This window comes from Dreissena polymorpha, chromosome 3, assembly GCF_020536995.1.
Source record: "Dreissena polymorpha isolate Duluth1 chromosome 3, UMN_Dpol_1.0, whole genome shotgun sequence".
NCBI lineage: Eukaryota > Metazoa > Mollusca > Bivalvia > Myida > Dreissenidae > Dreissena > Dreissena polymorpha.
Window position 1 is genome coordinate 114,406,066 of NC_068357.1, and position 27,258 is coordinate 114,433,323.

A 27,258-nucleotide genomic window follows, 5' to 3' on the forward strand; every position below is an offset into this window, starting at 1 on the left:
CTGTGAATGCGGGAATGAGTCTGAGCTGTTTAATAGTTTCTGGGAGGACCATGCGGATGCAAGACATGCGGGCGTGTCTGGGCCTTGAAACATTACAAGGGGGAGAAGTGTATTGAAATAAGGTCACTTCCAACAGCTTTGCTGTTGGGCTAGCTCTTTATCGACGTGGTTAAAGTGTCTGACTACCACTCTGGAGGGCGTGGGTTCAATCCCCGGCCTGAGCTCAGTATTTTCACAATAGTTTGTTGACATCCGATTGCCCCACACATAGCCGAAAAAGTCACGTGGTACAGGCACCTTGACCAAAGACCTATCAATATACATCTTATGTATATTGATAGGTCTTTGCCTTTACAACTAAACGAGCAATCTCCATGTATCGAGAATTATCCAATTTGTCAACACATAGTCATATGTAACCCAAAACATTTGTCGGCTTTTACCTATTTTTAACGAGGAATTTGATTGGTGGCTCAATTTCAGTATGCAACAGTGGTCTTGGCATGGCTGTTCAATTTATTAGAACAACAGTCTACATAATAACACAGGAAAGACAACACGTTATCACATTAAACTGAAGAATTATAATTTATCGCAAGAAAACATACTATAAAGTTGTTTGAAGGACCTACATATATTTTATCGCAAACTGGAATTATTAAGTTGAATTAAAAAAGCTGTTGGTTCAGTAAACGTGTAATATGCGATCGCGGGAGGAAAACGGATCAGTATCAAAAATGCCTTACAACCAAGCAAACATGGATGAACGGGATAATTATTTTGCTCCAAATTACCAAAATTACCAAGTGCCAGTGACACCCCCGGGATTAGAAGCCATCTATTCAGCATCTCGGAAATTATATCCTGATCAGCCGAATCCTTTACAAGTTACAGCGCTCGTGAAATACTGGTAAGTTGACATCGAGTTGGTATCAAAGAGTTTACTTTCGGAAGCCATTTTTGTTTTCACAATGAAACATTGATACAATGATTAATCGTAACCGTGAGAAAAGGAGTGTCTGTTTTAACTTATTTGCCATTTACTTAATATGTGCTCAACTTGATGGCAATGCTTGATCCACCGTTGAAGTTGTCAGTCGTTTTGTTGAAAAGATGAATTTGTTAATTGATCGTAATTGATGGTCAAAAAGTCGAAGTAGCTAATGCTAGTACTCGCCTAAACTTTAAAAGTGTTTTCTTGTGAAGTTCTTAAATAATCATCCCTGTAGACATCACGATCTAATGCATGAACATTATTATATTTGATTGTTAATAAGATTAATTAATTGGTTTCTAATTGAATACCAACATCAGACCAAAATTAATTAAAATTAAAACTTAACATATAATTATAACACATAATAATAAGGTGAGATTGTTATATTAAAAAAATATATTATATATAAAAAGCCCTGATCTGAGAAGTGCTTAAATCAAATTTTTGAGAATATGTCCAAAATCTTATCTATGAAATAAGGAATTTTAGCATCCATTTAATATAAATTTTGGGAAAAAATGTTTGATAAATATACATTTTGAACTGTTGGATAAATTTAAATACAGAATTCTACATTTAAACATAACACTAAAATGGATATTAGAACTTCAAAATTCTTTATTTCTTAATTACACAATTATGTCTATAAAATCAGCTAGAAAAAAGCCCTGGTTAATTCATTCGGTTTACTAACGACTCGCCCCCTTAACGACTCGCCCCATAACGACTCGCCCCACTTTTTATAACGACTCGCCCCACTTTTATAACGACTTGCCCCACATGTATAACGACTCGCCCCACATAGATAAAGACTCGCCCCATCATTACTTATATGGTAGGATTTTTATTTAATTTCGATTTTATTGTATTTTAAGTCGGTAAAAACTGGTGGGGTATTGAAAAAATATCTTAAGATTTGGCAAATTAGAAATTTGATGAAATTTGTTAAAATGCTTTACTTTAACTTTCACCTTTTTCAGGAACATTCAACAGAAACTGGAATACTGTATCGCATCCTGCATGATATGTTCAAGATTTTTACACCTGGAATTTTATCAACTCTTGCAATTAATATTATGCGTTACCACAGTAACATAACTATGTTTTTGCGTATATATTATATAACGACTCGTCCCATCATTTTTATTGTTACATTTTTAGCATCTATGTTAAATGTAAACAGTACAGATGAATAGAAAGAGAAATATATAAGAAAAACTTTTTTTGTGTTGATGGTTTATTAGATACTTATATACAACAACAACAACAACTTATAAAAAAAGAAAGTTGCGCAGTGTATAATAATATCAATACATTGATATAATAAGAAAAGTTTACAAAATGACAGTAATACATCAGTACCGGGTAATCAATATAATTATATCTTAATATTATCAACATTGAATTTATGAAAATGATTTTATTCAAACGTTTTATTCATAACAAATTTAAACACTATTTACACAAACAACAACAGCAACAACAACTATTTGCACAGGTCAGTACATGGCTGAACACAAGTCCAGCAGCTGCGCTGCAAATACAGAGTGCAAAGCGCAGGCATGGTGTTAGTCGAATTATAAATTTAAAATAATGGTATACTATAATCATGTATACATCTTTAAATACTAAACTCCGCAATGGCACGTATTACTCAATTAAAGTTATAACCATTTAAGTAATTAAACAAATCGTGGAATTAATTGATTTATCACAAATGGTTTCTTGTTTATTTGAAACCATTGCAAATTTTCCGCGATAATTGTTCACACCTACAAATTAAAAGAACCGCCATTTAATTAGCGTTTAATGTTTATTTGAAACCATTGAAAACTTTCCGCGCTAGTTGTTCACACCAAAATTTAAAAGAAATGCCATTTGATTAGCATTTTAAAGTAAAGTTTGTGTGAAAAGCACAAAAGGACTGATATGCATTTTTATAGTATGAAAAAAGATTTTTAAAACGTGTGTTGTGTATTCAGATCAACAGGTAATAAAAAGGTAGATTTAAGATTAAAATGGTAATTTTAAAATTATAAATAAAAAATTATCTTACAGATGAATTGTGTCTGTAAAATTTCTGCAAAAAATAAATTTCGGCAAAGACCTTTTTTCATTTTTCTTACCTTTCAATACCCATATATATGAAAATATCTTTACCACGAAGCAAGGTATTCACGCTTTTGCGATTATGACACGTGTATTGTTGATTGTCATCACCCGCCCGCGGTAATGTACCTGTCAATTATGTTGTTAATTCATCGGTCTCCTTTATAACGATAATCCCTAAATTCTTGAGTAATTTAACCTGGGAATCTTTAATTGTCGATATGATCTTAGCCTTTGCTTCTTTTTATAAATATAAAGGAAAGTATGACATGAGACAAATGTACCGATATCCAATAGTCTTGCTTTATGATAATATTGTCACTGAACAAAGATGTAAAAAAAATCATAATAAAATTATTACTTTTCAGAATATGCCTGCAATAGACGTATATAAGGTCAGGTATAAGGCAAAAAAACGCTGAACGATGGTTATCAAACAATGCCGAACCTTAAATTCATATTATGAATTGATTTCATTTATATTACCATATATAACATTTTATTTTGATAGGGCGAGTCGTTATATATGTGGGGCGAGTCGTTATACATGTGGGGCGAGTCGTTATAAAAAGTGGGGCGAGTCGTTATGGGGCGAGTCGTTAAGGGGGCGAGTCGTTACATTACCATTCATTCCACTAATACACAATAAGACATAGGAAATGAATGTGTAAAACTTTAAGTTTTAAACAAGACTTTCTCCTCCATAAGTATAAAATAATTTTTTGACTTTGTTTATAATCTGTTTTTGCAATTCAATGTCAAGTTGATTGCATATTTTTCTGTAGATGTGTGCTATAGATGAGTTGTGTTTGATGTCTCAAATGGTTACCCCTTCTAAAATGTATTGGTTACGTGATGGGGGCACACTGTGATGCACCTTTCATCAGATAGTCAATAGATAGCTGTTAAATTGCATTTAGCCATTGCACATATAGCCAAGACAAACTATATAAGACATGATCTGATGGAGGGAGGAGAGTTGTTAATTTGATTAGCCCTTTAATGCTCCTAACAGGATATGGCAATCTCTTGATTAAGAAAAGAAGATGGACAGGAGGAGGTTTACCTTTTCCAATCAGATTCAGTATACATTGTTTTGAAAACATGTTCTTTGTCTTTGTTTAAATTCTAGAATACATCAGAGATTTCAAAAGATTTTCAAAACCAGGAGTCAAAATGACACAAGGTCTCAAAATTATTAGAGGTCAAAATAAAAATGCTTATGGTCAAAATACTGAAGTTAGTAACTTGAAATGTTCCTAAATGCATGTTAAAGTTTTTGTAATAGCTTATTTATCATATATAATCATAATAATGAATAACAAATTTCACATAAGCTTTATTATTTCCACAAAAGATCATTTCTGGTTCTTTTTTCAAGTTGGATTGTGGAAAACAAATGTGTCGAAACGATGCAACTTGCAAGGCCTATTTTTATGCAGGAATCAGAAATGAGTAAATTGCAACTTGCTTGCATTAAAATGCAGGATTCTGATTCAATTGAAATCACTGATACATGTATATTCTGATATTGGTGTTTTGAATATGGCTATGGATATTTAATTTTATCCCTAGAGAAACATACTTTGATATAGAGTTTAATGACTAACTTAAGTAAATTGAGTATTGGACACTTGTGTACAGATATATTTACAATTTTGGAATATACTGTTAGACTGATATTAAGTAAGAATATATTTCACTTAAGATTAAATAATTTCAAAATCCGAGTAGTTGTCCCTAAAAGCAATCTGGGGTTTGGGTTCTGTTTCAATGCATACTCGGAATTTTCAGATTTGAATTTGAAAGCCAACATAAAGATATACTTAAAGGTGTTTGTTTGGAACTTCATGGGATAAATAGAACTGGAGTTAAAGTGTGTTTTGTGTTGATGAAGTTTAAATTAAAACCTTGAACCATTAAAAAAATACAGCATCAAAAACAATACAATTACTAATTACTACTAGTACTAATGGATCTGCATTTGCGGTTAGCAGATTCAAGCCATTAAAGGGGCCTTTTCACAGATTTTGGCATTTTTTAAACTTATTCATTAAATGCTTTATATTGATAAATGTAAACATTGGATCGTAAAAGCTCCAGTAAAAAATCAAGAAAAAATTTAAAAAAAGGAAAAGAACATTGCCCGGAGCAGGTTTCGAACCAGTGACCCCTGGAGTCCTGCCAGAGTCCTGAAGTAAAAACGCTCTAGCCTACTGAGCTATTCCGCCGAGTATAATCATGGACGTATTTTATACCTCATAGAAGCAATCTTCGTAGTTTCACAAAATTTAACGACAAAAACAGAACTCTCCAAATTATTCAATCGTTTCGCGTTGCAACGCTTTATAATTTTTAGGTTTTAAAATCGTAAAAAGATGCATATAATGGCTATATTAGAGCATGGTTAATGTTCAGTATTACTGTTTCCTCACAAATATCATAACTAAAATGAAAACTTACGAATCTGAAACAACTTTTTTCAATTTTGTCAATTTACCAAAGCGTGAAAAGATCCCTTTAATATAATGCAAAGAAAAGTGTTTGAAAACAAAGCAACATCAAGATAATATAAATTGCATTTCAATTGCATCAAAAATAAGTACTATGTATTTATATAATATCTGATAAAAAATCTGCTTTTATTGTAAGTGATATTATCAAAATGTGTTAGATGTAGTCCCTAGTTTGTCCATGTGAAGCAGTGGCAACAATCTATGCAAAATTCTGATATCAGAAACCCCGGGGCTTTTCATACAAACACAAAGGTACAGATATGTGCATTATATTCTTTTATGAAATACCAACACAGAGCAGTTAAACAAAACACAAAATCACATTTTTTTTTTATAATTTATTTTCAAAAAGTGCTCTCCCACATTTGACAGTATGCAAGCTAACAAAGCCAAGCAATATTTACCCTTTGTAAAGCCGACATCTATAACTGCAGTTTGAAGTGTAATTAAAAAGTATTTATTGAATTTGGAAAAGCAGACAATAAAGCCAGCGGCAAGGCTATTTGAGCATTGAAATGAATGGATCAATAAACGTACATCCCCCACTGTGATAGCGACTATGATCACGACCCCCATCAGAGATTACGGTCAATAAACAAACCGCTAAATACAAACTATTACAGCAATCCATTTGTATTGACAGAATGGGCATATTACAGGGCTTGTCTGCTAGGAGCAAGGTACCACATTTTCAACCTGTGACCAATTATGGTCCAATAAGAACACTACTAGGACTACATGTACTGGAGTTCTTTAATATAGCATGCAGTGTTTTTTTTGGTTCAAATTTGGGGCCCGTAAATGGCCCTATTACCAATGAAAAAAGCATATATTTATCCCAAATGGGACCTAAAAATTCCCATTTGAAGGTTTAATTATTTGTTAATTTAGATCTCAAAATTTAGTTAATATCCCATCCAGCTCTGTCAGGGGTGTGAGTTTTCCTCCTTTCAGCTGATATCATCCCTTACAAGGCCAAACATATTTTACAACTTTGCTGGATGTATATACACATTAGGAATTTAGACAAATAGTATTAGTTGTACTCTGTAAGGGTGGTGGTGCATTTTCCTCCCCTGTGGTGGTTCATAAATCACACCCCTGTCTATAAGTTGAACAATTGTAAATTATTAAGTATTGAAAACACTTGTATTCTAAATTTTGAAGCATTCATTAGCAAAACAACAACACTAATTTCCCAATTTTAATCAAAAAGACACATCCCCCCAAATCCCAAATGAAAAAAAACACTAAATTGGCATGCTGTTCGGTTGCCATGGCGTCATTTATAATAAAGAGGGAGAACAAATATTGTCTTAAAGATTAATGGGAATTGAGTGTTATTGTCAAGCATGATGGAGTTGAGTGCTGGGTGCTGCAATAAGAGACAGCCAGGGTGAAAAGATGAATCAGTCTTTTGACATTTTGTAATACATGTACATATCAAAATCCAAGGATTTATTTAGTTACACTTTTAATTAAGATGTAGTTTGTTTGCCAGCAAAAACTTAAAAATTGAGAATAAAGTGATTTCAATAGAACTTGATGGCAGATGAATTCATAATATGCAGGTCCTATTTGGGGAAAATATGTCCTTAATTTTTCCTATTTAAATGGGTCCAAATGGGCCCAAATTAGAACGGAGAAAAACATTGATTGCACTTATTCAGGGTTCTCAATAACTTTTGAGCCAACAGGCCCAAATCTGAAACCAACTAGCCTTCTAGGGGGGTCGGGGGGGGCATGCTCCCCCTGAAAATTTTAAAATTTAGCTCTTGATTCCCTGCATTTTGGGCCATTTTATTGCTATTTTAGTAGTCAACCAGGCACTTAAATTTGAGCATTTTTGTGTGCATTTTATGAATTTTAGCTTTTTAACTAACAAAAGATAAATGGAAAAAGCTCTTTATTACTTTTGTAAAATTTTAACTTAACATGTGATGAACAGAATGTCAAACTATTTTACTGCTTTTTGACCGATTCCAATATGCGCCTTTTCATTGTTGTTGTTGTAATGCGTTAAGGGAGATAATGAAGCGACATCTTTGCTTAATAGCAAATAGGAGCCAAATTACCGAAACGACACGCACATTTCGAAAAATCGATTGCTGATTTTCCAAATCTGAGCAATTTTCAACCGGCCAAAATCTGATTTCAAAAGGCTGATTTGGCCAGCAGCCGGCTCTTATTGAGAACCCTGCTTATTAAGGTTTTTAAATGTGAATGTAGACCATTCTTTAGTGGCAGGAAGAGGGCAAGCAACAAGGATAATGTACAGCACTTTTTGTATACTTTTTTGTAAGATTTAAAACGTCTGATTTTAATAAAACATTATGTAAATCTTTCTATCTTTTCACTGTGAATAACAGGTGTAAATAGTATGTTGACAGCAAGTTAAACTACATGGAAAGATATGAGATATGTGTGAAACATATTGTTCAGATTGTAACTCACTCAGCTGTAGTAGGGCGTAGACACACTAACAATTGATTGTTGCAAAAGTTGGTTAAGTTAGTGACATTTGATTCTTTTATTTATGAACAAAACTGATTTTTTCCACGTCTTTAAGGATACAAGATATGGCCGTCGTTCTGATTTCCTTTACGCCCACTGGTCATAATTACGTAATTGTTTACAGGTTGGTCTGTTTCCTATGTCAGTACTCATGGGTGATTGTAACCACTACACATTGAAAGACCCCCTTCTTGGCAGAATATTCCTGATTGTTGTTTTAATGTTCTAATGTTGTAGAAGTAACAAATTTCCCCAAGTTCATGAATAAACCATTTTACAATGACCAGTTTATTAATAATGTGTACATTTTCAAATTCTTACCCCCTACTCTCTCAGTTTCTCATGAATAGATCTAGAACAGTGTCTGTGGAGGTATGACAGTTTTCATTTATGTTGGTCTGTTACCTATGATATTTGTATCTGTGGGTGATTGTAAAATTTTACACATTATAAGACCCCCTCAGTGGTGGACTATTCGCCTTTGGTGTTTTAATGTTCTAAAATGTTTTTCGATAAATTTCCCCAAGTTGAAAATTCAGGACACTATGAAGAATCATTAAACCATTCCATAACTACTAGTGTATTTATAATTTGTACATATTCAAATTCTGACCCTATAATCTCCGAGTTACTCATGAACAAATCTAGAATAATGGCAGAGGGGGTATGACAGTAATGTTTTATGATATGTTTGGAACTTATTTGAAACAACTTGCCTGACAACCTTGCAATGGTATACCCTGTCCAAATCTGGAATCCATCGAGACCCCAGCAAAGTCCCGCTGAAACAATTTGATGCCGCTATTCTGATCAGGAATCAAATAAAACTTAATAATAGTTCATACAAATGAGGCGACATTGAAATGACCATGTAATACCTAGGCCCTACATATTGAAACAAAACCCTCCCTGAATATTGTTGAACTGAGTATGGTATTGTTGATCTCCAGATCTCAGTGATCAAGGATTTATAGACTCCAAGGGCATGATTACCAGTATAATACTGTATATGGTCACATTATGGTGTACAGCTCTAATAAATTTATCTCTGCTGGCAAATGGATGTTCAAACATTGTGGGAGGGCTGTAGACTTGAGTGGCTGATATTGTTAGAATTAGGCCATAGTTTGCCATAGGCTGCAGGGGAGGGAGGTGGGTCAATATTTGATGTAGGGGAGTCATTGTTCAATGTGTGGGAACCATTGTAAACTTATTGTTCAGGCTTATACAGTATGTTCATTATTTAAATACTGGCATCATTTCAGCCATCACTCAAGCTTTTCTGTAGAAATATTTTATTAGTTTTTAAGTTTCTATTCTGATAAAAAATGGTAACGGAATTTATTTAGTGTCTGTTGTATTACTGTTTGTTAACATGTGCATGTTCTAATACAGTAATGTACTGCACTTGCAATCATTTTAATATATGAACACTCTTATCTTATTTTTGACAGGCTTTAAGGTCCCATAGTCAAATTATTACAAAGTAATGTATTGTGGCAATTTGTTTGTAGCTGTTTTCCATAATTATAAGTTATAATTTATAACTAAATGTAAATTAAGTAAATTTCTAAGCATGTGTGATATTAAGGCTTATCACATAAAGTATTGTTTTCAGAAATACACTTATATATATTTTCACCACATTTATTGCAGTAACTTTTATGTCTAAAAAAATTAATTTAATTACTTTGACATATATTTGTATACCTTTACATGTAAGTAAACTTAATAATTAAATGATTTTTTAATGATTTTTGCCAATAATGCATGACCTATTCCTCATTAGAAAAATTAGTTGGAATTTATTTTGAGATAAAGAAAAGTCGTCCCCTGCTGCAGCAATATTTGTATGCTCTCCCATAAAAAAGTTGTTTTTATTTTGGTATCAATGTAAATGCTTTAAGGAGGCCCATTACCACTTTTCAGAGTATTAATAGCATTTCAAGGTTTAGAATTAACATCCAGAAATAATGATGCCTCAGTTGCAAATCTCCAATACAGGCATAATTAATTGTGACCTCCACTGGTGAAATACCTCTCGATATTGTGTGAGAAACTGGCCTTAGAGGCCATTATATCACCATCTCCCAGATAGAAATAAAGTAAATAGTTAAATCACATTAGAGTAAGTCTAGCGGTGGTTATTGACTAGAGATTATTATCGTGGGAGATAGTTTGAACCCCCTGCATCGTTGTAAGAGTGTAGAGTATTTGAAGATTGGAATATAGGTAACCGATTCAAGTGGCAGAAATGACACTTGCATATGTTATTGCCGTCAGATAGGATTTTGATGTACCTGTTTTCTCAAGCATGTGCTCATTACTTGCCTTAACCCTTTGCATGCTGGGAAATTTGTCTTCTGCTAAAATGTCGTCTGCTGAATTTCTAAAATTAGCATTTTCTTCGATTTTTTTCAATGAATACTATCAGAATAGCAAACAGTTTGGATCCTGATGAGACGCCATGTTCTGTGGCGTCTCATCTGGATCCAAACTGTTTGCAAAGGCCTTCACAATTTGGTTCCCGCACTGAAAGAGTTAAAAATGAATCCTTTTTTCCCCATTATTTTGAACTTGGAGCGCTTAAAATGATAATAACTGAATGGGATTTGTCAGTTCTAGTTATGAAGTGTATGTTCTTTGAAGATAGGCAATGATGTCACTGAAGTTTTATCGAAAGAAATTAAAATAAGCATATCTTGTCTGAGTTTGCCTAGCAATTTTTCACTTTTATGCTTACACACAAGAATAAGCAGTGTTAAATTTCTCATTCATTTAAATTTACTTGTTGTTGTTTGGTTTTGTGTTTAACCCATTTATGCAAACCGTCTAGAAAACAGCCCTATGCAAACAGTGAATACCCAGATGAGACGCCACATGATGCGGCGTCTCATCAGGGTGTGCGCTGTTTGCTTAAACGAATTTCTGTAAGAAATATTCTTAATATAGAAATAAATATTCTAGACATCCCTAATTTTGGAAATAAATTGATCCAATTTAGAAGGATGGGAGAGTCCACTAGGCATAAATGGGTTAAAACTTAAAAATACTCGCAAGTATTTCAATGGGCAGTCTAGCTGCGGGGGTATATGCTGCAAATTGAGGCAATAGTACGGCAGTTAATTCATTTATTCATTTCAAATGATAATATTTACATTTGTGATTCCTTGCTACAATTGTTGGCCCTAGCTGAGAGGTCTTAAATCTGATTAGCCATGCATCTAGATTTTTATAAATTTGTTTTAAATGAGAAGTGCTATCTCGCATAGCTGAAGGCGATTACAGGCTATAATCTGTTAACTCAATAAAAGCATTTACCCCATGCTGGAGTTTGTCTTTGTAACTATTATGTGTTTCAGTAATTAAAGTCTGGTTTGACTTTGATTCTATTCATGATGACATTACATTTTGGTCACTCAATATTTCCTTGTTTCAAGAAACTCTGACAAAAGCATCAATATCTGTAATATTACAACAGTCCCGGTGTGAAAACTCTTGTATAGGTGTGAGAGGATGAAGATTGTCTCCCATAGGACTGAGTTGTAGTCCAATAGAAGTTTAGAAGTTTACTTTTAATTAAATACCTTTCTTACTAAATTCAAGTTTTAAAGGCTTCATTTTCACTCCTTTAGTTACTGATGAGCAGCAAATAGCATAAAACCTGAACAGGCTGTGAGTTACTCCGCAGGCTGTTCTGGTTTTATGCTGGTTGCAAAAAGCCATATTCACTTAGTATCTGAGAGGAAAAGGGTTAAATTGATCACCAATATTTTAAAATAAGCCACGTAAATATGCATTAAGCCTTTTTGCGACTGTTTTCAGGCTGGGAGGACCAGACCCTCTCGACTACATCAGCATGTACGCTAACAACGGGGACCCTGATAGGGGCATTCCCCCGCACTGGCATTACATCAGCTTTGGCCTCTCTGATCTCCATGGAGACGGACGTGTGCACGAGTGAGTACAATTCACAGGCTGTTTTAGCCTGTGCTTAAAGTGTCCTCCCAGTCTGCACAGGCAAATCAGGGACGACACTTAGCTTTAACACAATTTTTGTTTAAAAGAGGCTTCCTTTAAAGGAAACAATTCATAAAAAGCGGAAAGTGTCATCCCTGATTAGCTTGTGCTGACTGCTGGGACGACACTTCACACACATGCATAAAGCCCTATTTCCCCAGGGTGGGGCTCACTTGCTAATTTCAATAACTGAATTACTCAAAGGTTAACCCATTTATTCCTAATGGACTCTCTCATCCTTCTAAATTTGATCAATTGATTTCCAAAATTAGGGAGGCCTATTATATTTATTTCTATATTTAGAATATTTCTTACAGAAATTCCTTTAAGCAAACAGCGCAGACCCAGATGAGATGCCGCATCATACGCTGTTTGCCAAGGCCAAAAAAAAGAGGTCCATTTCGGGTCTCCCGAATTGGCGCCAAATCTCAACTTTATATTGGGGTCGCAAAAAAAAAAAAAAAAATTAAAAAAGGGTGTTAATTTTCGTTCATATAAGATGTTTTATCAAGCAAACAAAGCATATATATACATGTATTTCTTATAATAAGCTTTAGTAGCCTTCCATTCCAGTACCCGAAAGACGAAAAAATAAAAAATCCCTACCTACCTACCCTGTTTTTTTTCCAAGGAGACCCCAAACGGTCCTTTTTTTTTGGGCCCAAGGCCTTTTTCTAGACGCTAGGCATAAATGGGTTAATCAACATTAAATTAAATTTAATCTTTCAATACAAGAATTATCACTTATGACAGACTTGACCATATCAACTGCTGTTATGTTACTGGAAGGTTTCAAAGTGATATAAAGTAAACATCCCCTAGTGGCTGATTTTTTTTCAAAGCATTTTTTTATAACATCACTTGGCAACCCTCTTTTGTTTGCATTATAAATATTTGATCAGTTCAGTCAAGGCCAATACTTGTCAGTTTACAACAGGGTGGGCGTGTGATAGTTTTATCTTCCCGTCCTAAATAGTGTGATGTAACCCATCAAGTGACACTGGTATGTGAAATGGGTAGTAGACAACCTAAATCCCACTTATGTGTAGCAGGGACAAAAACATGATTTTATAATTACATATTAAATGATTTGTTAAAATAATATAAGTTAAAAAATCTTAGTGATTATTTCCATCCTTAATAATTGACCCATTTGTGCCTAGTGGACTCTCCCATCCTTCAAAATTGGATCAATTTATTTCGAAAAATTAGGGATGTCTAGTATATTTATTTCTATATTTAGAATATTTCTTACAGAAATTCCTTTAAGCAAACAGCGCAGATCCAGATGAGACGCCACATCATGCGACGTCTCATCTGGGTCTACGCTGTTTGCCAAGGCCTTTTTTCTAGACGCTAGGCATAAATGGGTTAACCACACTATTTATTACTGCTAAAATATGAGTGACAAAAAATCACATCATTTAAATGAAAATGAACAAGCATACAAATAATTTCAGTTCTTTAAGAGCTATGAGAACTGGCGGGGTTAAGATGGGCAATGCTGGGGTATAATGTCACGTTTAATTAGTATTCATATAGCATTTAATTATTATTCAATTAGTGTTCAATAAGTATTAAATGACGGTCACAGGGACTGCTTGAAATCGCGATCTGATAGGAATCATTATTAAGAATGTGCCTGATCATCGTGAAGTTGTAGATCTGTTAATATTTGATGAGGTTCCAAGTCCCCCTCAGTGAAGCTTCTTCAAGTTCAGATTTTATGCTGTACACTTAAAGATTGTGGGGGTCTTTGCTTTTATGCCAATTGCATAATTGTTAATTTTTGTATAGTCATGTATAAATATTTAGTATTTGTATTTTGTTCGCTTTTCCAATTGCAAATAGATCTGAAAGTTTTGTTATGGCTAAAATTTAGACTTACGTGGCTGCTGCAGTCTATTTGAACCAATAAAGTGCAGTTAAGTAAAAAAATTGTTTTTGTTTTAAAACTAAATGTAACGTTTTTCATGATATAAATGGCTAGTGAGACTAAATATTTCGTCAATAAAAATGGAAAAAATAATAGCTTTAACATGCAGTATTGTGTTGTATTTGAAAATTCCTAAAATTAAAAAAGCACAAAATAGCAAAACTTACTTTGACATAAGGCAACCAGAAATAGATTTGTAGGCTCATAAATGTTACTAGGTAATTTGTATAGGGTACAAAATAATGAGACGAGTAAGGGCTAGTGTGCTGAAAGTCATGTACTCACTGTTTGTTTTGTGTAACAGGTTGTAGATTGATCCCTTAGATTAAAATGTCCCAATAAATGATTTGTTGTGTGTCTGCATATGTGTGTCATTTAAGGATTTAAAAAAAGGGACCATTATGAAATTGTGTACCGGTAACCCTGACCATTTAAAAATAATTTAAAGTTCTGTGCATAAAATTAAAATTGCAATAAAATGGCACAGTGGTGTGGGTATAATCTCAAATAAATCAAATACGCAAGGAGTTTTTATTGAAAGGCATTAACATCAAAAAGTTTTTATTCAGTACTCAAGTATTGAAGTAATAAGATTGCCAATATTTTATATCTTTAACAATGTAATTCGAATGCCTGAATTTTACAAAGGGTCTATATATGATTAAATTGTACTTTATTGGAACAGATTTTGAGCATATTTCTATTTTGGGGTTGTCTGAATACTTTATTGAATGGAATGGAAGGCACATGATATTGTTATATGAAGTATTTCTTTATCTGTCTTTATGAAGTGGGAAGATTGTTTTGTGTTGGGAATGGGCGAAATTCCAAAATCAATGTGCGGAACATAAACTTTTGTCAGAATGAAAAGTAAAATGTCATATTCAGTGAATAGCTGGCCAATATAGTGAAACACAATATTGTTTTTTATTAGATTGCCATTAAGTAGAACAATAGGGTAGTGAAAACAAAGCGAGAATGATTGGAAGAATAGAAATGCTTGAATACAGATTTGGCAAAGAAGCAAATTCAATGTTTAGGGTGTTGCATGAAAAGGTTATGGGCTGTTTTGGGTTGCGATCAATTATCACTTTCATTTCGCAAATAACAATGTGCGTTTACTGTTCATTTGCTATATGGGTCATTGTGGACAGTTGTTTCACTGTAAAATCCGTATTAATTACATGGAATCTATTGATAATTAGCCAAGAATAATACGCCTGTAAAAAAATTGTAACTGTTATAATTGTGTTTAGAAATGACTAAATGCATTGAAGTCAATATTTATTTCTTTTTATGTTATTGAAGCAGACATAGTATATAATATAATAAAAATTATTAATCAATGTCAAAATAATTTTGGAAATTACCTGGGAAGACTAAACATGTGAATAAAATGCGTTAAATTCTCTGTTTACTATAGCTTGATGGCCTCTTACTTGGTATACATGTGCTAACAACATGTACATTGCAATAAAATTGCAAAAAATATAATTCTTGTAATGTGTCATTACATGTACATGAACATACCAGTATGCATCAACTTAATTTTAATTAAAGCATGTTTATAACTAGACTTCTGAATTTGTAAGAAATTGTATTTCTATTCACCTGTTCAACTGGTTCGTTTCAAGTAAATGTACAATGTATTTTCATAAACATTCCTGAAGTATAATATTTATGCTTTTTTTTTAAAGTGACATACTATTTACATGATTTTATCATTACATGCTCTATCCTTTTGTCATCAAATTCCTATTGAAATGTTTGTTTGTCCCGTGCAATAGTAAGATGTTTGAATCCCCTGCTTGGTTGCCAGGACATTACCTCTAAGGTTGTGTGATTCACACCCCCTGGACTGTTTGACTCGCATGGGGCAGAGGTTTTTACTTATGTGGTAATTGAAACTTAGGTGATTGCCATTGCAATTTTGTGTTGTATGGCATGAAACTGTTAAAGGCCCTATAAAGGTGACAAATCCAATTATTAATATTATGCATATAAACTGGTCTAAGTTTTACCGGATTTCAGTTACTCGTTACTCAGGAAAACGTTGAAAATCAACGCTATATACTTGGTGACCTGGGTCACTTTCACTTTCCCGAGTAAACAGTGATGTAAATAAACTGATTGTTTGTAAATGCAATTGACTTGGAGGACACTGTATTTTGAGCTCAAAACAAGTTGTATTGCTCATATTTTTATGGCAATATCCAATAGCATATATATATTGTTTTTTGATAACCTTTATATATATAATACGGAAAAAATATAAAAAAATCAGTAAATAATTACGGATCCTCACCTTTATAGAGCCTTTAAATCAACCATTGATATTAGCAAGTTTTAGGTCAAAGCAAGGCATTGGAAAAAGTGACATTTAAAAAAAATGAAAACAGTGAGGCAGAATTTATTTCTGTCTCAACAGAACGTGCATCCTATCCAGCCCTATTTATTAGCTGAATCTTAGTAAATATCATATCACTTTGATTCTCAATTTTGAAGTACTTATTAACTAACAAAACAGCAAAAACACTATTTCCCAATTTTTGTCAAAGCCGTGTGATATAATTCCAAAAGGACCCGGCCCCATTCCCCAAATAATGAAAAAACACCGGATAATGTTGACTCCTTTAAAGGGACTTGTATTCAATGCATTGAAATAATCCCAGTGTTTCTCCTTAATACATTTTGTAAAATGGAAAATGAAAGTCACTGAAATTTCTGTGCTGAGTTCAAAAACAACCAGTATTCAACGTTATGTTCATTTTATTCCTTCATATTTGTTTATTTTCAGATGCCAGGGTACAGATGGCCCCAGTGGCTTTGGGTTCGAGCTTACGTTCAGACTGAAGCGCGAGCCTGGCGAGACCAATCCACCAACCTGGCCTGCCACCCTGATGCAGGCACTGGCACGATACGTCTTTCAGACCGGTACTTTACATAACTGTTGTTTATTGTAGAACAATCATTCTACTTGGTTTTTTCAATATATATATGAAGCAATTAGTTATCAAATTCAAATCTGTATTTTATCAAGTGCATGTTTGTTAATAAGAAGAAAAAAAAACTTGCAAAAAATAACAGAATATATTGCAAAAACAACAGCAAATACAAATCAAATATAAAAATTTACAGCAAGCATTTGCCAAAACCACACTTACTCTTTCCCACATGGAATAGTATTGCAAATGGCTATATTGAAAATGAAACCATAAAAACTTAAATGTATTAAAAAGGTCTTCAATTTAAAATGATTTTTGAATAGACGTAAAACAGTTTACGTGCGTATCTTAGTTACTGTAAAGGTCTTAATAATGAAAAGCTGTTCTTCTATGTAACAGAAAACAAGGTGTACAGCGGTGACCACGTGCCCTGGCACCTGCCCTTAGACGGCAGCGAATCACGAATTCAACACATGCTGATGGCCGACGACCCTCAGTTGACCCCAATTACGACCCCATTTGGGCCTGTCTGCTTCGTCCAGATAGTGGGCGTGTGCACGGAGGAGCTGCAGGCTGCGCAGCACTGGAACGGACCTGGCGTCATTGAGCTGCTCAGGTCCATGACTGTGTATGTGATGTTTTTTCACCATATTGTGACTTTGGCAGGTTTCCTTTGAAATAAAAAAAATAACATTGTTTTGACTAAAATTTATTAGGAAATCAGTTTTACTAACAGATACTTTGGTCCTGCCTTCCAATTTGACCTAAAAACCTTTGGTAAGTGTTTTGGAAATAGCATTAAAAAATGACTAGCTTTTATAGCATTTTACGTCCTATAAGAGCATTTGAAAAATGGTCCTGATTCAAATTGCCTACATTATTTATCAAATTAGACACAAAATAGTTATGTGCATTATGGTTGCTTTTAAGTCACTAAACAACTCAAAGTAGTTTTGATGATTGTTAAACAACTCGAGCAAACCCTCTTGTGGTCTTATTCCTGCTCACTGTGTTTTAATTTCTGCTCTGAAGTGTTGATGAAGTTTCTGAATGGGTTGATACTCAATCATAAATCATGTTTCCTTCCTAAATAAAGGATGTTTATATTTTTGTTATATTGATCACAGTTAAGTCTTGCGTCATTGCTTACAGTCTGCTAATGTTCTTCTCCAATCAGCAAAATATCAATTTTCTTGCTAATGGCAGTATTGTATTTAAACAAAAGCTTCAACTCAAAATAGCTTTCACAGGTAGCTGGGATATTTATCAGTGTTTTAAATGTCTTTTGTATAGGGGCAGTTTGATAAATGTTGATTACAGTCGAATCAGCTTTCAATATTTATTTTGGATTAATTTGGTTAAATAATCGGGAATTCTTAATTAAATCATGCACTAATAGGCATTTTTCGTCTGAAAATATTGGATACAAATTGAGCACTTGCACTTGTCATCTGTTAATTGTATTTGTTGCAAATGCAGGGAAAATGTATTATAACTTATTTTCATAACTCTCTTAATTAGGAAAAACAATTTCTAATGCCACTATATTGGCCCTTTCCCGCTAAGAAGCTAACTGAAAATGGCTGTAGGCAATCCGCATCAAACCAGAACAACCTGAGAGTCTCTTCAGGTGTTTTGCTGTTTGCTGCTCATATGAGTTGTGTTCTGAGAAAACCGGGCATAATGCATGTGCGTAAAGTGTCATCCCAGATTAGCCTGTGCAGTCTGCACAGGCTAATCAGGAACAACACTTTACCCCTAAACTTGATTTTCGGTAAGGAGGGACTTCCTTGGAACTAAAAATACCATAAAAGCGGAAAGTGTCGTCCCTGATTAGCCTGTGCGGACTGCAGAGGCTAATCTGGGACGACACTTTACGCACATGCTTTATGCCCAGTTTTCTCAGAACACGTCACATATGTATGTTAGGGTTGGCAATGTTCAAGCCTTTCAAGCCTTTCAAACTTATATCTTTTAACCCTTTTTAACTTAGATACGTATTTTGACAAATTTGTAGTCCCTAAGAAAGTTAAATTTAATGAAGGCCTTTCGTACTAGATCCCTGTTTTAAAGGTTTAATTTCCAACCCTTAGATACTGATGAGCAGCAAACAGCATAAAACCTGAACAGACTGTGTGTTACTTGCAGGCTGTTCTGGTTTTTTGCTGTTTGCACATAGCCATTTTCACTAAGCTTCTAAGTTGGAAAGGGTTAAGAAAGGTCTTTGATTTAATTTCAATTTTATAAGGGACTACAAATGTTTAAAAATACACTTTTTAGCCAGAAATGGTCAAGCTATTGTGGCTACTGATAACCCTAATGCAAAGTTAGGAAATGCAATTTCTCATGCCAGTATGTTAAAACACGTTAACAACTACTTTCTGTTCTGACCACAGAGCTGGGGGCCCATGGCTGATCACGGACATGCGTCGAGGGGAATCTCTATTTGAGATGGGCCCGAGCCTACAGGAGAAGGTGGACGTGGGTATCGAGTCAGAGGGATCGAACTTGAGTGGCGTGAACAGCAAGTGCTCGTGGGAGGAGCCTGGGGAGAACGATCGGGACAACATGTCGTACAAGGACGGGATTGTGGAGGACGACGATGATGATGACGAGCGTCGACACATATCCATAATTGGTAAGGTGCAAGAAATTTCGGGCTACTAGATTTAGCTCTGTGAGCTAAAGTGTTTCAGCAATTTAAATAAAGGCTCTAAGGTTCCAGTCAGTAAGTCTGAAGCTTGGGCCCAGTTGCTGAAAGCATTGTTAAGATAACATAACCATTAAGACCTAACAGTGCTTTGAGCTACCAGACCCTGGTCTTTTACAAATAAAATTTTATAATGACAATTTTAGCATTGACCATGTAAACATATTCTAGTATACTAATGTTTTAATTACACATATTACAACAGACCCATGGCATCGGGAATATGAGTTGCTTATGAAACAAATGGGTGTTGTAAATTTTGATGCATTTATCTTTTGGTATTTGTTTGGTAAAAAATGTTGCAAAAAGCAACTGAGAATAAGTATATATAATTTGTGGAAGGCAATCTGGTGCAAATCACTGGTCTAATATAATTAGCATCGAAGCCTCTTAGGGCTTTTAAGACATGTTAGCGAGGCAATGCTTGTTGCAGGCGATAAATTAGCACCATTTTTCTGTTAATAATCAACTTGAACATAAGGACTTTCTGATAATTATCGTGTGAGCTTTGTGTTTGTTAGTTTATATTTCCAAAAAGGACTATATTATAAAATATTTATATTTGCAGAATCTGAGCAGATAAAAGCAACGTTGTCAAGGGGGCTTGACCCACACTTGCAATCAAAAATAGATGGCTTCAAGTGAGTAAGATGTGTATTAGAACAATGTGTGGTCTTCCTACATGATTATTACAGACCTTTATCACAATTTATTGAAATCACTTTGAAGCAGTTGATATTTTTATGCTCCCCAACATTTTTTGGGGGAGCATATAGTCGCCGCTTTGTCTGTCCGTCCGTACGTGTGTCCGTCCCTCCGTGCAAATTTTTGTCCGGGCTATTTCTCAGCAACTAATGACTGGAATTCAATGAAACTTGATGGGAAGCTTCACTACCAAGAGATGTGCATATTATCAGCGCATTCTGGTCGGATGATTTTTCACATAGTTATGGCCCTTTGAAATTTTCCATTAACTGTGCATATAGTGCAATTCTTGTCCAGGCTATTTTTCTCAGTAACTAATGACTGGAATTCAATGAAACTTGATGGGAACCTCTACTACCAAGAGATGTGCATATTATCAGCGCATTCTGGTCGGATGAATTTTTACAGAGTTATGGCCCTTTGAAATTTTCCATTAACTGTACATATAGTGCAATTCTTGTCCGGATTATTTCTCAGCATCTAACGACCGGAATTCAATTAAACTTAATGGGAAGCTTCACTACCAATAGGAGATGTGCATATCATCAGCGGGTTCTGGTCTGATGATTTTTCACAGAGTTATGGCCCTTTGAAATTTTCTATAAAAAATTCTTCTCCCCCAACTACTGTGCTGTCAAGACGTTTCCTTTCATCTGAATATATAGTGCAATATTGTGACCAAAAAAACCTTTTGGGAGCATCCCCCGTCTCCGACGGTTTCTTGTTATGCTTGTGTTACATCTTTATACCTTCCATGGTAAGAAAAACGTATTCAAATTCTACAAAACATTTCGCTGATTGCAAATTAACAAGTCATTCATTGTAAAATTCTACACAAATCAGTTACAATTCTGCATGTACGCAAGATATCAGAGACATTTGTATGGCTGTTCTTACCACAAACAGCCATTTATAAAAATGATTTGCTTCATTCATACATGGTTCTTTTGTTTTCTTTTCAGTCGACCCAGGTCTCGAAAAGGGTCATTTGATAGCACAGAGAGTTCTGACGCTCCAACGGAACTGTTGCGGACACGAACGTTGGATTCAGTCCACCTAAAATTTAACCTCGAAGCAGCTTCCTTACTTCCACTTGCTTTAAGGTATAGAAGTCTAATGTTAAGTATTTCTTTCAGTTTACTTATTTTCCTATCATTTTGCATTCTACCACTGATGTTATGAATGATGAATGAAAATTAGTTGGATTTTTTCATTGGAAAGAGTAATTGAATTACACAGAATATCAGTAATGTATATTAAGTAATTATTTACAGACCACACATTAGAATTATTTCTCTATTCCAAATTCTAATCAAATTTTAAAATTCTTAAGTTACCACAAAAAGCTACAAAAAACTACAACCCCATCCCCCAAAAACCCTGATATCTAAAAGAATTATATGGACTGACATTCCCAAATTTCCCACATTTTACCAAATTTTAAGATTCCACTTTTTAAAAATAACGCATTTTGACAAATTTTAACAATGCTCTTTTCACAGGGGAAGGCTACGGCACGGGCGACACTTCACGTTCATGAGTGCAACAAATGATTCAGCAATAACGCTGGTCTCTTCGAGTGTGAACGGGTCAATAGCCGACGAGGAGCACCCATTCGCGGCCCACGGGTTGTGGCTTCAGGTTTTGCTCGCCGATGATTTCATCGAAGAAATGTGTGAAGATTTGCAGGAGCTGTCAAATCCAAATGATGTGAGTTGTGTTATATGTTAAGTTTTTGCTCTCTTGAGTCAGTTTCCTGGGAAGAACCCATGTTTACCTGTTCTTTTGTTGACCGTATTTTTCGAGCATTTTGCTTGAAACAACATTTTTTTTAAATGTTAAATGAAGCTTATACAGTTTATGGAAGCTGTCATTGCTGTAAATAAAATAAATAAAAAAACTTATTTATCATTATAAACATACATTTTACAATGAAATGATGGATTTATTTTCAATCAACTTTTTTATTGCAGCTTCTTTTGCCAAAAACGTATCGTTGGCCAGAAAGACGGCTTTGCATCACAATCTTATCTGAAGAGGTGTAGCAGACAAGGATGTGTGATGAAAATAGCATCCCCCAATCACCTGACATCTATCCCCTAATCACCTGACATCTCCCCGACTTAACCTTGCAGAGCGATGGTTTTCCATTGGATCAACTGTTTTGACGACCCCACCTCAAAAGAACAAGAAATAACATATGCTTTTCCTACAAGAAAGTGAATGTTTTGCAATAATTTTCTGAACAATGCCAAATTACAGGGGTGTCAATTTTCCGGATTATTCCGGAAATCCGGATTTGAGCCGTCCAGGGTTGATTTTGATGTGAATGTAAATCGGATGAGTTTGTTTAAGGCGGGTGGGGGTAGGGACAAAATTCTTTTAGTGCGGGTTCATTTCAGAACGAATATTGTTATAGCATCGTCGGCATTCTGGACATCTGCGCTTGGTACCGATTTTATTTATTGATTTCTGATTGGTAAGCGGCTGGCACTGACATCAGCAGTAACTGGCAAAGTAAAGCACTGCAATATCATATTTTAAAACAATATGTTAATCAAATTATATATTGACTACGTATTTGCTAGGTTACTGGTTTTCATTTTCTGCAGTCAAACGATATGCATATTTTATTTCATTTGCAAATGATGTATCGCGACATGTTTTCGGACAGTCTTTTTCGGATAAGCTGGTTTGTCGATTTTAATTTAATTTCGAAGTTCTTAATATCATTTGTTTAGAATGACAAATACATCTGCGGTGTTACGGATGGTTTGGTTTATAATATTTCGCATTGTACTCAACAGAAAATGCACCTAGAAAGACTTTAAAAAAAGAACAATAAGCTAGGGCTCGGGGGATTGGGCCCTCTCTTCCCTTTATCCTACGGCTTAATATTCCGGATTTTAAATTGGGGACAATTGACACCCCTGAAATTAGAACATCAGGAAACTGTGTCAATTCTAATGAATTTCCACTTTAAATACTGTGAAAAGCCACACATGACAAGCGAGAGTTCAACATTGAAGGTACACACTTGTCTTAAATTTGTGTCTTAAAATAAGAAAATATGGGGTTTATCAGAAGATGCCAGCTGCCCAAGGGATGTTTGTTGGAAATGAAATACACGTTTTCTAGTCAAGTGCTTGAAATCATTAGTGTGAAGAATGACAATAAACTGTAAAAGTGTGTTGATCAATTTAACTGAGATTGCAACTGTGTTTTATTAAAGTCGTTTGTGCCGTTTTATGAAGGTTTTGTTATCTGTGCTAAATTTTAATTTATTGTGTGACAAACCTATTTTGTATTGAATAATGTTGAAGAGTGATGAGTGTTTAGACATTTCAAATATTTTTTCCAAACAAACTAGATTGGACCCCCCATACTAATTGTAATTTTACAGAAATTAAGCAAATCTGTAGTCTTCGATAACCAGGTTTTATAAATATAATAGTTTTCCTTTCAAAGCATTCTTCAGTTATAAATAGTTTTTGTGGATTTATGTACACATGTATATATTAATGTTACTTCACCTAAGAAATTTCATCTGATTTCACATGTGTAAATATTTAACATATTATCAATATCATAGAGCCAATTAAATTGATTTTTTCCTTCAGAAAAATACTTTGTGTAAGGTTTTAGATTATTTTTTTAATGAGTCTGATCATTAAACATTACTAACTGTTAAGCATTGACAACTTTTAGTTTTTATTATTTTTTCCTTACTGGCCCTCTTATTATTTCCCAAGAAGTACTTTTTTGAAATTGAGATTATTTTTGTCGTATGTGTATTCACATCCCTTTATACAGGAATTGTATATCCTTAGTATGTACATACTTATTAGTCCACAACCAATTTGTTGTTATAGCAACACAAATTCAAATACACATGTCTTTAAAGAATATGTCCTGAAATTTGTATTTAATGATATATAAACGAATACAAGCTGTAACATGTAGACAAAAGCACCAGATTAAGCTATATGTGTTGATATGTTTCTATTGTCATTATATTTCACTATATACTATTTACATGTATTACTAGAAAACACTAATTAACTGTCTGAAAATGTAGTTAACATCCACAGGGACATATTATATCAGAGAACAGCAATTGATATATTTATATTTTTTATTTAATATCAAATTTATATTAAAAATATTCTCATTTTTTTTGGTTATGAAATATGTATTGGTTGGTGGAATGAAATTCTATAAGAAGACTGATGATTTATAATGTTTAGTCTGACCGTTGCACTTTGCTTTGTGCATTATTTCTATAACTCATACTTTACTTTGTAAATATATGAATGCAAATTAAATCACTTTCATTACTTATTGTGTACTGTATATATTGTTATATATAATCTATGTACATGTTATAGAACTGTGTGAATTTGTCTATTCACTGACTGGTATACTAGATTTGTTTTTACTTAACAATAACAAACGATCTATACTATTGTAACTCTATCTGTACCTCCGCCTTAATTGGATATTCAACTTCAATATTGTGTAATTGTTGATAATGCTTTGATGTACAGACCTGTGAAGCTGAATGCTGTATTTCTCTTGTTACGACAAAGTTCTTTTCTTGAACTTCTTTATTTTCTATCTGTTTAATGTTGTCTAACCCAAATATAACTTGTTTGAGTTGCAGTTGCTATGCACTTGGATAATTGATGATAATAACATGTAAGAGCCAGCCGAAAAGAATTATGGATTGTAATTTAGCGTCATGGACGTTTACGATTGAAATTTATGAACCAAAACTCAAATAGATGTTTGTGTATTAGTTTATCCAGCATTAGTATTGAGACTCAAAACATTTTATCCCTATTTCATTAATGTATTGAATACACACAACTATTTTATCTATTAAAATTGCAACTGCTGTTCAGTATTAATGTACAATTAACCAACTTAGCTTATTCTAGCTATCTTTAGACCAGTTTTCTATTGAAAACGTCCGTTCCTTAACCCAGAGTGTAGTGTGTTTGCATCTAACAATTAAAATCAAAAAGCCAATCTTTTGAGATTTATAGCTTCTCTTAATAGAGAACTTTTTTCGCAAACTGGTAATTTCGACCCAGGTTTTTTTAGAGAAGCTTATAAGTGAATATTACTATTAAAGGCATAATTCTCTAGAACTGTCAATCAAATCTTCGACAGTTTTTCATCCTTTTATGCTTCTCTTGTCTTGCCATTTGTGTTGAGTATCTGATCTTATTAATTGTTGCATTCTTACTGAGCTGTTACATTCTTTATTGTTTCCCATAAAAGGTTGTATGTAAGATTTTGAACTAAAAGTCGGGTGAAAGTCTGACAGACATATTGTAGATTCAGAAAGGCCATAATTACATATTTTTAGATTTTGCTTTAATCCAATCTTACTGTGTAACAATTAAGAGGGGTTAATCACGTGCCAAGACATGTATTTTTCGTTTTTTTTTCAATTGTTAAATGGCGCTCTTTTGCTAGCCATATCGGCAAGGATGTGATAAGCATTTATATCGTATTAATATTCTAGTATCTTGACTTGCTGTGAAATTTCTTAGCCTGTCCCAAAATTACAGCTCCATCATGGAGTTCGCCATCTTGTTTGTCATGTGACTTCCCCCTCTTAATTATTATGCCCCCCTTCGAAGAAGAGGGGGTATATTGCTTTGCTCATGTTGGTCGGTCTGTCGGTCGGTCTGTCGGTCCGTCCACCAGGTGGTTGTCAGACGATAACTCAAGAACGCTTAGGCCTAGGATCATGTAACTTCATAGGTACATTGATCGTGACTCGCAGATGACCCCTATTGATTTTGAGGTCACTAGGTGAAAGGTCAAGGTCACTGTGACCCGAAATAGTAAAATGGTTTCCGAATGATAATTCAAGAACGCTTATGTCTAGGATCATGAAACGTGATAGGTAGATTGATCATGACTAGCAGATGACCCCTATTGATTTTCAGGTCACTAGGTCAAAGGTCAAGGTCACGGTGACCCGAAATAGTAAAATGGTTTCCGGATGATAATTCAAGAACTCTTATGCCTAGGATCATGAAACTTGATAGGTAGATTGATCATGACTAGCAGATGACCCCTATTGATTTTCAGGTCACTAGGTCAAAGGTCAAGGTCACGGTGACCCGAAATAGTAAAATGGTTTCCGGATGATAACTCAAGAACGCTTATGCCTAGGATCATGAAACTTGATTGGTACATTGATCATGACTCGCAGATGACCCCTATTGATTTTTAGGTCACTAGATCAAAGGTCAAGGTCACGGTAACCCGAAATAGTAAAATGGTTTCCGGATGATAACTCAAGAATGCTTATGCCTAGGATCATGAAACTTGATAGGTACATTGATCATGACTGACAGATGACCCCTATTGATTTTCAGGTCACTAGGTCAAAGGTCAAGGTCACAGTGACCCGAAATAGTAAAATGGTTACCTGATGATAACTCAAGAAAGCTCATGGCTAGAATCATGAAACTTCATAGGTACATTGATCATGACTCGCAGATGACCCCTATTGATTTTCAGGTCACTAGGTCAAAGGTCAAGGTCACAGTGACAAAAAACATATTTACAAAATGGCTGTCACTACAACTGAGAGCCCATATGGGGGGCATGCATGTTTTACAAACAGCCCTTGTTAATTTTCAGTTACGCAGAAGGTTTTCTCTTTGCTTCAAGTTTGAGTTAAATGAAAATTACTGATATTAGATTCTCTGACAGATTTACTCTTATATTTATAAACACATTTATGAGTGTTACGAATGTAAGCCATTTGACTTTATATCATT

The 27,258-nt window shown here is 34.3% G+C and overlaps 1 protein-coding gene across 1 annotated transcript; it reads left to right on the forward strand.

Moving 5' to 3' along the window:
* The first annotated feature begins 478 nt into the window (after window positions 1-478).
* On the forward strand, window positions 479-23,354 carry LOC127871118 (suppressor of fused homolog). Its single transcript, XM_052413833.1, has 9 exons — window positions 479-910; window positions 11,962-12,096; window positions 16,890-17,026; window positions 17,437-17,665; window positions 19,434-19,675; window positions 20,316-20,388; window positions 21,415-21,555; window positions 21,955-22,162; window positions 22,426-23,354. Exons 1-9 carry the CDS (start codon window positions 702-704, stop codon window positions 22,495-22,497), a joined length of 1,446 nt encoding a protein of 481 aa, XP_052269793.1. The 5' UTR covers window positions 479-701; the 3' UTR covers window positions 22,498-23,354.
* Window positions 23,355-27,258: the final 3,904 nt, after the last annotated feature.